The sequence below is a fragment of the Patiria miniata genome, unplaced genomic scaffold (assembly GCF_015706575.1).
Source record: "Patiria miniata isolate m_02_andy unplaced genomic scaffold, ASM1570657v1 HiC_scaffold_7, whole genome shotgun sequence".
NCBI lineage: Eukaryota > Metazoa > Echinodermata > Asteroidea > Valvatida > Asterinidae > Patiria > Patiria miniata.
Window position 1 is genome coordinate 48,151,742 of NW_024037074.1, and position 12,459 is coordinate 48,164,200.

The following is a 12,459-nucleotide window of genomic DNA, read 5'->3' on the forward strand; positions in this document are numbered from 1 at the left end:
CTGGTATACTGTCATTTTCAAGAAAATTGGTATTTTTGTATCAATTTCCAACGCTGATCGGCCGATCAGCGTTGGAAACAACTGGCTTTTTTTCAAATACTGGCCACAATTGACCATTGCACTTGTTTGCAATCGATTACAAACCTATGAACGGGTACGGGCCAGCTAGACTGGTTCCCTGACCTTACTATTCACCAATGTATGTAAACTGCTCTGTTTCTTCTTATATGGAGTCAGGGAACCAGACTACAGGAAAATGATCGTTTTTCTTGGTTTTTATAGCATTTTCGAACCCAAAACCTCCAAAAAGTCAGTGTAACTATATTTGCTTCATATTTCCAACCCCCCAATTCCATCCATTTCTGAAAATTACAGCAAAAGCAAATGATGTATATTCCCTTTAATTAGGCCAAAAAAAAGTTTTGCTACCGATTACATGCCTTTCAAAAATAGGGTCTGTCGGTCGGAAATTCTTTCTTTTTTTTGCCAATTTTTTTTATGCAGATTGAATGGGGTACTCAATTATAATAATGCGAAGTTTGGCAAGATTACAATATGCGAAGTTCACTAATTTTCCTCTGTATTGACTAACAAGCCCCCAGATAGCAATTTCATGTCATCAAAGTCAATTTGAGCAGTGAGAAAATACAAGCATTTTCTTAGAAAACACTTAGAATTTTTCAGTCCACTCTCATACGGTTTGTACACAGAGTGTTCATGAACTTCGTATATGGAAATCTTTCCCCTTTAATTAGTGTCAATATAAATATATTGATTACGTTCGATAATTTCAAAAAATAGCCTAATGGAAAATTCAGGTCGTTCGCACCATATGCACAACGCTAGTCAAGACGCGGGGAGCTGGCCAAAACTCCGAGGTGTGTGATACGTGCGTGCGTGGCGAGCGGCCCACCATGGGCCGACCATTGGCCGACAGACCCGTTTTTACGGGCAAACATTTCGGGAAACACACGGCATGTATCCATCCAAATACGAGTAGTGCGATCTCAAAATAACTCTTGAACACAGAAAATACATACAACAGACAAGCTAGATCAATTCTGTAAATTAACTTGCAAAAATTTTCTTTCTCCATCGGTGTTTTCTTGGCATTTTTACGATGTCGAGTCCGACCAGTTGACAGTGGCCTACACTGCTAGCGCGCTATGGACTGGTTACCGCATTTTCATCATGTCTTCTAAATTGGCCCCTGCGCGGCGCGCGCGCGGCGGGAACCAGTCGTCACCACGTAATTATAGTCACCGTGACATCGAATTGCGATCGCGAAGCGAATTTGTAAAAATAACGGAGGTTTCTTTTGAAAAAAAGCGAATGAAAGTAAGAAAACAAAGAAATACAAGCATTTTTTGATGCAAAAGGGTTGTTGAGAGGTATTTTGTGAAGACAGAAAAGACAACAATATTTCATTTTTATTTATTCAATCTTTTTTTTGGGGGGGGGGAAATTGGCGATAACATTTTTAGGGTCGCAGCCTAAAAATAGGGTCGGTCGGGTAACCGGAAGCAGAACTATCCTTTTTTTGGCCTTATTGTCAATATATTTACATTCGATAATTCGTAAAGAATAATGGAAAATTCAGGGTGTTCGCACCATAGCCTATGCACAACGCTAGTCAATACGGGAAGCTGGCCAAAACTCTGTAGTGTGTGATGCACTGTGCAGTGTGTGGCGCAGCCAACAGACCTTGTTTTTATGGTCGAAAATTTCGGGAAACACGATGCATTGTATCACGTCAAATACGAGTAGAGCGATCTCAAAATGAACTCTTGAACACGGAAAATACATACACAGACAAGCTAGATCAATTCTGTGAATTAACTTGCAAAAATGTTCTTTCTCCATCGGTGTTTTCTTGGCATTTTACGATGTCGAATCCGACCAGTTGACAGAGCACGTGCCTGCACAATGCATAGCCGGGCTAGCGCTATCGATCGCATAGCCGTGCACAGACTAGTTACCACATTTTCATCATGGCTTCTAAATTGGTGCGGCAGGAACCAGTCATCGCTGCATTGAGCAGGGTTTACGCACAGTATAGTCACCGTGACATCGAGTTGCTTGCGAAGTAGTCATATCGCAAAGCGAATTTGTAAAAATAACGGAGGTTTCTTTTGAAAAAAAATAGCGAATGTAAGTAAGAAACCAAATAAATACAACAAGCATTTTTTTGACACAGATTTTTTCAGCTGGCCAGCCGGACCACTTGGCAAGGTGTTTCAGCTGGTCTGCCGGCAATTCAACTGGCATTTGGCCAGCGGACCACTGCTAAGGTCGAACCCTGGAATACGAGTTTGTTTTAGGTCCAAAGTGACGCGGTCAATAAAACATGTACAAAGTCTATGGGATTTGGGTTAGAACAAAAAGAATAGGGGGAAAAAAAGGGGAAAAAAATCAGAACAAAAACAATGCTTTTCCGCTTTTAAGCGGAAAAGCAAACAAACAAACAAACAAAACAAAAATAAATCTTAACGAAAACAAAGGCTGTTTCGGCTGGTTGCCGAAACAGCCAAAAAAAATCTTAACAAAAACAAAGGCTGTTTCGGCCGGTTGCCGAAACAGCCAATTAATAATAATAATAATTTGGGAGGCTAATGAACCTTACTTGCAGCTGAGAAGCTGAATTGCGAAGGATGAGGCTACAACGTGGTTGAGCTGCTGGCATGTAAAGACGCCTCTGGCAGCCAGCCACATCGACCCATATACGGTATGACCACAGAGCACAGCCTGAGAGCAAAAGTGTTCAATTTTTCCGGAGGAAGGAAAACCGGAGGGCCCAGAGAAAAACCCTTATGGCACAGGAGAGAACCAATGCACAACTCTACTCATGTATAGCATGTATGGTCCGTGGACGGGATTCAAACCAGGGCCACAGTGGTGAGAGGCAAGCACTTTGCGCACAAGCCACCCATGCCACCCAACAAACAGGCGTTTAGGTTATTAAAGGTGAACCTATTATGAGAAACTCAGTTTTGTCTTAACTCAGTTTTAGTTTGTTACAAGTCATCCATGATTTAATATCTGACATGCATATATTCAAGGTTTCAAAGGCACGAATTCGTTCATTGGGAGATTTGGGATGAAACGAAATATAAAATTGTGTGTTGTTGGCATAGCAATGGTGTGACACACCATACATTGTAATGACGGGCTATGTCTCCAACAGTGAGTGTGTAAATGGAATAACCAAGTGGCCCCAAAAACAGAACCCTGTGGTAGTCCAACACAGACTTGAGTAGGATTCGATTTTTTACCCCCTAAGTTCTACTCCGGTTGACCAGTCTGCAAGATATGACTTAAACCAATTCAGTGCAACATCACAAACACCAATTCTGGATGAGAGACGAGATGTTTATCTATGGTGTCGATCGATCTGCTGCTGAAAGGTCAAAAAGTACCAGGAAGGTAACCCAATTTAAATCAAGATCAGTCATAATGTCATTTTCACTTTGATGAGTGTGGTTTCTGAACTGTGGTGTGTCCTGTATGCTGATAAAAACGGGATAATCCGATTAAAATCGAAAAGGTTGGCAGGTGTGAAAAAGTTACCAACTTCCAATTATAACTCTTGAACAAAATAATCAATGTTTGTATTTTGTAATCCGATAGATCATTAATTAATTGATCAACATTTTTTATCCGTATGTAAAGTCGCTTGACCTTTACTTCTGGGGTTACTTTAAGGTTAAAATTAGGTGAATTCAAACTATAGACATGAGCCTTGTATCAAAACTAACAAATAGTTCTTCAATCCTGTTTATGGGATGATGATGATAAAGCCTGGTATGAACCTGAATTGTGATCGCAAGGTTTGTTTTTTTAATGTGATGCATCATGACGTCATCAGGTATCAAATTACAAGCGATTTAAGGTCAAAATTTGAAGAAATAATTTATACGCTAGCAATTTAGGTGCAAGATTTTTTTAAATGCGGAAATCCGTGGAAAGTTGCATGCCTGACTGGTAAAACTTGCAATTGATAGCGCTCTTTTCTTACCTTGATGTCATCATCAGAGACTCCATAATCTAGATTGGAGACAACAAGCCGTCCTTGCTGGTTTTGGCCACTGATGGTGCCACTGGTTCTGTACCTGCCAGAGCCAGCCCCCTCATACATGTCATGCTGCCACTGGTCTGGTACCTGTTTCGGCTGTGGATAGAGTAACAATTAACAAAATGCAACAGTTAGGTACAGGGAAAGATTATGGTGACTACAGTGTACATGTATCTCTGATAGTGGAAACAGTTCTACACAGTAGAGTATTGGAAACGCTATAACAAATTATTCAACTGCATTTGAATTCCAAGTGGACATGACCATCAACATTTCAAATGGACTTTATCGTTTTGTACACATTTTCTTATCGAGGTCTTCCTCAATTTGCTTCCTGTCCTCGATTCACCGATGATTTTGCACGTGTGTGTCCTCGATTTACACCATAAACAAACGCACACACACACACATACACACGGACAGACAAGGCGTAAACAGTATGCCCCTTCGGCTTCGCCGGTGGGGCATAAAAAAATTCACCCGGTTACCACTAATAAAATTGACAAGAAAAATGTCCAGGGGGTCGCAATCTTTAATTTCCAGAAAAAAAATAATGCCACCTTGCTCCTGAACCATCACAAGGCGGGGCTCTTTGCGTAGGATATTGCGTTGTTTCCCTATTGCATGTATTAGGTGTGGTGGAACCTTCGCCTGTGGTATATGGTTTGCATAAGTAAGTACATCGTACGGCTAGCTGGCGGACCGTACATGCATGAGGGCGCACTATACCTGAAGGATTCACTGAAGGTAGGCAACAGCCACCGGGCATGCGGCACGCAGCATCACTGACAGGTGAATGATCCATGTATCACTATCCCATCATGTATTGTCTGAGGGCATTGTTCAGCTGGAACACGGTTGCAATTGAGTTACACACAAACTGATGCCAAGAAACATCCACATTTGGCTGGAAATTATGCAAAAGCATAAATCAACTATGCATGCAGGTCTGAATGTGAAAATAAATTTGGTAACAAGTCCTCACGTTCTGAGTTAATTCTTAAAGTGTGGCCTTTATTTACAGAGGTAGTCCAGTAAATTGGCCAAATTTATGGGGCTAGTGTAGTACTAGTATACATGTACATGTAAAATAGTAGTAGGGCCTAGAACAACCAGTAGAAGTAGTGAGTTCAGCGTAAAACGTAAACATGACGAAAATAACTGAAAGCGCGTCAAAAATGGCTGAAAATTATTCGCGTTATTTAAAATAGTTCCTGTTGCTCCAATTCGACTTAAAAATGATTTCTGAAGATATGGAGGATTTTTTTTCAAACGATGGCTAATAATATGGTACCAGATGCTATGTTTAACATTGTGAAATTTACTTTCCAATTTGACATACTTCGCTGAAGTCTTCGGACATTGTTTTTGTGAGCTGCCACAGGGAGCGGCCAATTTGCTTAATGACGTACTGGAAGGAGGTCATAAAAGTGCCTTTGACTTATGACCTTTAAAAGACCCGATTGTGCAGATTATAAAACCCACTATCCATTGATACCTTATTTGGTGCATATGGGTGGCGCTACACCGTTGATATATTCCGTTGAACTTGCACAAAAAACAGGTAAATTTTGTACTCAAGTTGTCAGGAAAATGATAAATTTTAGCAATAAAGGAGTTACACCATCTCACGGCATTATGAATGCAAAATATGGATATTTTTAGTTAAGAATGACATATAACATGGCAGTTTAACGCTGGTGAGAAAAGCCGACACAGGAATTTGTATCGGCATGCCTATTTTAGTCTGGCACGTGGCAACGGCGATTAAGCGTACGCATGCATGTTCCGTGAAGCTGCATTGTGTGTAGCGTGAATAGAAAGCTTTTACCCGTGTGTTACGGCGGGCTGTTTGGTGTAGGCCCAGATATGGCTCAGACATGTCGGACAATCGTGCGGCGTTAAGGAAAACAAATAATAATATTCGTCATCATTACATTTTTTGTAATGAGAGATAAAAACTGATTCAACAAGTCAGGTGTGTTTACAAACACAAATGCCCCGCAACCGTGACTGTTCCCATGACATACAATGTAACACAATTCTTTTAACATCAACTTACATGTGCATGTACTTGGCTCACATGTAAGTTCGAAATCATTAGTGTTTTCTGTAGGTTTTATATGAATTAATCCCTATGATCTCAGAGTAAATACAAGATTTCTATTGTTTTAGACACTGTGACCTTGACCCTCGACATTTCAGCCCCAAATACAATAGGCTTCTTAGGATTACCAAGAACAACCCACAAAAAAATTGAAGTTTACATGTAAAGTATTTCTCAAGTTATCGCACTGACAAAATTTCTTTAGAGTTGTAAGAAAAAATCTACTCCTGCACACTAGTTCTACTCCCTAGAGTAGAACTAATCACTAGTCTGCTAGTTGAACTCCTTTTTTAGAAAAAAAAGAAGAAATTTCTACTTCTAGTGCCCAGTTAATGGAAAAAAATGTTGCAACCTGACGCCACTTTTTCTTCATATCATCTCAATGAAGGTCAGTCATTGCAAAAAATGACGATAAGACATGAATCTGGGACTGAGAAACATTTCCAATTTTGTTAGGAAATACAAATTTTTTTTGACTCTCCATAGACTTTGTACACAACCGCTGAAGTGGCGTCAGGTTGCAACATTTTTTTTCCAATACCAGTGGGTCTACATCAAACTAGAACAGCGAAGCCGCCATGGCTCGCTGTCCAAGGCAGGAAGGGAGGCTGAAGGTAGGGTTGGGGATGGGCATGATGGAAGGGGATCAGGATTCTTGTTGATGTGCCTAGGTGTAGGGGTCAGTTTACTTGAATTCCAATATCCCGCCCACCCCATTCCCCCACCCATACATCCCCACCTGACCCCATGCAACCCCTACTCTGATCCCTATATACTGCCCCCTTCCCTTATCCAACCCCTACAACTATCCAACCCCTACAACAACCCATCCCTACCCCTCCCTACACATCCCCAACCCAACCCCTACTCCGATCCTATATCCCGCCCCCTGCCCAACCCCCTCCTAACCCAACCCCTACATCCATGCCCATCCTCTCCCTACCTGTCTCTCCCTACCTGTCTCCCCCTACCTGTTCCCACCCCACCCCTACAAATCCCCACCCCACCCAAACCCAGTATTCCAAACCCTCTCCCCACCCCAACCCACCCGCCCCACCCATCCTAGCTCCCCTACTCATCCTACTCACACAAACCCTAACTCCAACCCTATCCCCCAACCCACCCCTACCCTACCCCATCCCTACTCCAACCCCATAAACTAAAAGATCAAACCAGAAGCTCATGCTCATCCCCAAAATGCATAGTGTACATGTACATGTTATACCGGTATACACACACGTACATGTTATACCAGTATACATGTACATGTAACAATTAAAAACTTTAACATTTCCTTGAATAAAAAATTCCTCAATAAAATCATAAAATTTACTGCAATGATATGAACCTAACTGAAGTTATAAAGATGATACATGACAACTGCATTTAATTTTTTTCCCCAAGTTAACTAGAACCAAAAACTTCAACATTTTTATCTGAACGCGGACGTCCGGACGGACGGACGGACGCCCGTACCTCCCAGATGGACTTCCGGGGTACCTCCATTGTTGTCCCATTGTCCCTATTTCTAAAGATTTCAGTTGCGGGGTACCCTATTTCTAAAGATTTCACTTGCGGGGTACCTCGAACAAAGGACGGGTACCCCACAAGTGGTCCTGGTCAGAACGGACAGACGGACGGAAATTGGTATTACATAGGCTCGCATCTGCTTCGCAGCTCGCCAATAAGCACCATTTATATATCGATATTACTCAATTATTCGATATTGTTTTGATATCGATATTGCTGATATCATTTTTTAAATCATATCGAAATATCAAAAATTTGGATATTGAGGAATAATATCGAAAATGTCAATATTGAGGAATGATTTCGACAATGCGTTAGATTATCGTCAAAATAAATCTCCTGTTTATGCTTTTACAAAGGGAATAAATGAGTGCTTGGGAGGTGTTAAACACTATGTTTAAGACTGGTTGGAGTCTGGAATGCTGATAATTACCCGAGGCGAATACCTTTTCGGTATAAGGCCAAAAAAAAAAAAAAGTCGGTCTCTGGTCAGCGCGCGCGTCGATTTTAAGCATGCGCGTCGATCTTTTTTTTTTCCAAAATGTTCCGCGGTAGCTCCAACAGCGCCCTCTATTTCCGCACCTCCTCAATTTTTTTTACCAAAGAGCACCAAGGAATGGGAAACTGCACCAAGGCAAATGATCGAAAGCACCAAGGCAAATTATGGAGGCCACCAATGTACATGAGGACACAAACAAAGCAAAATAGTACCCACCTTGTCTGTACAATCCAAGCTGAAGGAAAAAAAAAAAAAAGGAAAAAAAAAAAAAAAAGCCGTGTGGCCGCGTCAATTCCGGAACTTTGGTCTGACCAGAGACTGAATATTTTTTTTTTTTGGCCTAATACTTCATTGACTTCGCCTTTTGCTACTTAAGTATTCACTTTCTTAGAGTTTAGGCACTCTCCTGAAGACGGTCAGAGCATACTGACCAGAACGTCGAGTTTATACCTCTGATTCTTTTCAGAACCATTCTCTTAGTTGAGAAATTATTCGCACATGGTGTTTCCGCAAACCTTTCATTATTTAGTATCTCCACCATGCAAAGCCTCAAATCTTACTTAATACCTTTTCGGTCCAAAAAAAAATAATCTTTTCGGTCCAGACGTTTAAAACAAGTCAAAAACTAGACGTTGCCAACCATTTTTGTTCCACAATATTAGGCCTACTTCATGTTTTATGAAACGCCCCTCTGACTTTAATATGGAATGTCCCTCTACATCTCCTTACCTTATAAGGAGATTGGCGTGCGTCTCGCGTACTGTGCGTGTACGATGTCCCGCAAAACGCAGCTGGGCTGGTGTAGTGTGAATTTCAGACTCTGAAATACTGTTTCACTGGTAGTATTGCACAATCACGAGGCGCCTCGTGATTGGCCCGTCTGACGTCACCCTTGATATGCACTATAGACAGTGTTTGTGGTCGGTGTCCAGACCAAAAGACTCTGACTATTCTGACGTCACGCCAACAACCCAACAAAGCTTTGTGCACGTAAAAACGTTTAAACTCAAACTGTAGCTTCGGTACGGAAATGGGACTGTTTTCATCATTTTTTTGCACCATCGGGATCGATTCAACACTTATACTTTAAGCGAACTGAACATCAGTACCGGTATGTCAAGAAGTACTGGGCATAGTCTTGGGGTAAAATATACAGCGGCCGCTCCAAAACTCAACTCTAGTTTTTTCGGTCGTTGACTGTATATTAAGGAGAGAGTATACAGCATGGTTCGCGTTGATATGCCTATCTATGGGTATTGTGTAGCAAGACCCATAGTTCTAGGGGTAGCTGTACGTGTGTAATACTACTACATGTAGTACTATACTAAACACATACACACATCGTATACATTGAAAGAAAACGACAGGAAACATGTATCATAGTACTCCGTCGTGTCCGATGTAAACAATCAGGGTTTTTTTGTTTTTTCTGAGTAACAGTAAGACATTAGGTTGGTTTCCTTTCAACCAGATGTTTGAAATAGGATTCATAAGTAAACAATCCAAACATGAAATTGTCGGGATTTCAGGATGCAGTGCTCCTTTAAAGTACCCTTTAGGGTAGACCTGTGAACGTGGCTTGTAAACTACGCCACGCTCCATTACCATTTCGAACCTAGTGAAATCGTCTCTTCATGACACAAACTGAACATTATTTTACCGTATGATAAGCACTCACATATGAAACTTTCTTGAAATCTGTTATTCCGGCAAATCTTGCATTTGAACGATCATTTTTTACTTCAAGGACCTGTGTAGTGGTTATGCCAGGCAAGGTTTGGGGCGAGTTCCAGTTGAAATTAGTGTGTTACAGGGACAAAATTGCACATTTTCGATTTTTTTTGGGGGGGGGGACCTGCCAATGCTGCAGGTTCAAGTGAAAAACTTCCTCCAGCCCTAAATGACAACCCAATGATAAAATTTAGGGCTGGGTAACTCCAGCTACCGGTAGGCCTATCATTTACCCCTAGAGCTATGGGTATTACTCGTAATACCCATAGATAGGCATATCAACGCGAACATGCTGTATACTCCACGAATATTATTCAATCAACATGCCAGCATGTTAGCCTGTGAGTTTTGGAGCGACCCCAGTATATTTGTACCCCAAGACCTATGCCCAGTACTTCTTGACAAACTCACGTTCAAAACGCTAACAAGTATAAGGGTTGAATCGATCCCGATGGTGCAAAAAATGATGAAAACGGTCCCCGTTCCGTACCGAAGCTACAGCTTGAGTTTTAACGTGCACGCGAAGCGTTGTTGGAAGTCAGAGTCTTTTGGTCTGAGAACCGACCACAGACACCCTCTTTATAGTGCATATCGCAGGCGTCGTCAGACGGGCCAATCACGAGACCACGTGATAAACGCTGCTAATAATTTGGAATCGCACTTACGATCAGGACATGAGGAGCCCGGAGCGTCAGTGCGATACCAAATTATCCACAGCATTTATCACGTGGCCTCGTGATTGGCCCGTCTGACGCTGCCCGCGGTATGCACTTCAAAGACGGTGTCTGTGGTTGGTTTCCAGCACCCGATTTCATCAAACTCTTCGTAACTTACGATGCATCACAGCGTTACGACGCATCGTATCTCTACGATGCGTCGCAGCTGCGACGCGTCCTACGATCCATTTCACAAAACGCGTTGTAAGTGCGACGCGTAGTAGGTGTATTTATAGCACAACTTGGTGACTGTTTTATGTATTTAGTCAGCGTACAGTAAATAGTCGTCTGATATCCAACAAAGAGTCGTCGGATCTCAGCTCGAAATTTGTTCAAACGTTAAACAAAATGGCACCCGTGCGACGGGAACCATCGAATATACGCTGGGCATGAAGACCACATCACGTCGTTAAAACATTAACACGAATCGGAAATTTAACGTGTTCACGATCGCGAGGGGAGCTCTCGGAATTGAACGGGAAATTTCACTTTTCATCCGGATCGTAAGTAAACTTCAGTACAACCATCTTAGTTATCGATGTCTACTTGGACCTCAGGTGGCATATCTAGTAATTTGGAGGCCGTTTTGAGGGTGAAATCTGATGTTTTTGTTGGGCAATGTTGGGTTTTTGGGTCAATGACAGAATTGTGTTGCTCGGCATATACCCATTAGTTTGGACCCCACTATCGCCAGACCATGTCCGAATGTTAAAAAGGCGACAAGTTGAGTCCAAGTTACTCGGACTACCTATAAAGAGGGTGAGTATGCTTCTTAAGCAAAAATAAACTAAGCCTAAATGTGAAAATCAAAATTTGACAAAGTTCGACATGTTTTTGTACAGGGTGGAAGTGTGGCCTTTATTAACGGAGGTAGTCCAGTAAATTGGCCATATTTATGGGGCTAGGGGTAGCCTATCATGGGATAGGTCCTACTCGATATTGGATTTCGGATATATTAATATTGAAGATTCTTATATCGACGTAGACCCGTGAACGTGGCTTGTAAACTACGCCACGCTCTTGTACATGTTCGAACCAAGCAAAATCGTCCTTCCGTGACAAAGACTGAACATTGCCTTACCGTTTGATAAGTATTCACATATCAAGCTTTCTGTTAAAAACTGCTTTTACGCCAAATCTGGCATTTAAATGATAGTCGAGGTAAAATCTGGCAAGATCTCGACGTCCTGCAACCTCATCCTGATGCATGTGATTTACCACGTGATAAATGCTGCAGATAATTTGGTATCGCACTGACGCTCCGGGCACTCCTGATGTCCGGATCATAAGTGCGATTCCAAATTATTAGCTGCGTTTATCACGTGGTCTCGTTATTGGCCAATCAGACACCGCCTATCATATGCGCCACAAGAAGCAGACGGGTAGCTCGGAGGGCTCCGATAATTTTGCACGCAAATAACCCTGGGTACTCATCCAGGGTCATTTGTCAGGGTCACTTGGGGCAGTTTCACGGGAAAGGTTGCAAAATGAAAAATAGGAAATCGATGCTTTAATTCATAGGAAGACTTGGTTGGAATTTGCTGGTTTTTGTCTCACAAGGACCGTCATGTTGTAGCAGTCTCCAGAAAAAAAATTGCAGCTCTACGCATTATGGTTTTCAAATTATAAGCTCACATGGGTGCTAAAAGACAAGATTTGGAGTCTCATTCACATTTTCTAGAGACTGCAATTGATGAGAATTAAAAATAAATGCCATGGGAACCACCCAGACTTGCAAGGACATTGAAGTATGTCCCAAAAATATGTACACCAGATTTCATTAGGATTGACCAACTCGTTCTTT

General features: G+C 41.8%; 1 protein-coding gene across 1 annotated transcript in view; it reads right to left on the minus strand.

The window, feature by feature from the left end:
• The window catches only part of LOC119744691 (THO complex subunit 4-A-like), a 54,357-nt gene that overhangs the window by 37,485 nt on the left and 4,413 nt on the right, over positions 1 to 12,459 (minus strand). The window contains exon 2 of the mRNA XM_038220758.1: positions 4,016 to 4,168. Within this exon, the coding sequence (XP_038076686.1) occupies positions 4,016 to 4,168 (153 nt within the window). The remainder of the gene's footprint in view (positions 1 to 4,015; positions 4,169 to 12,459) is intronic.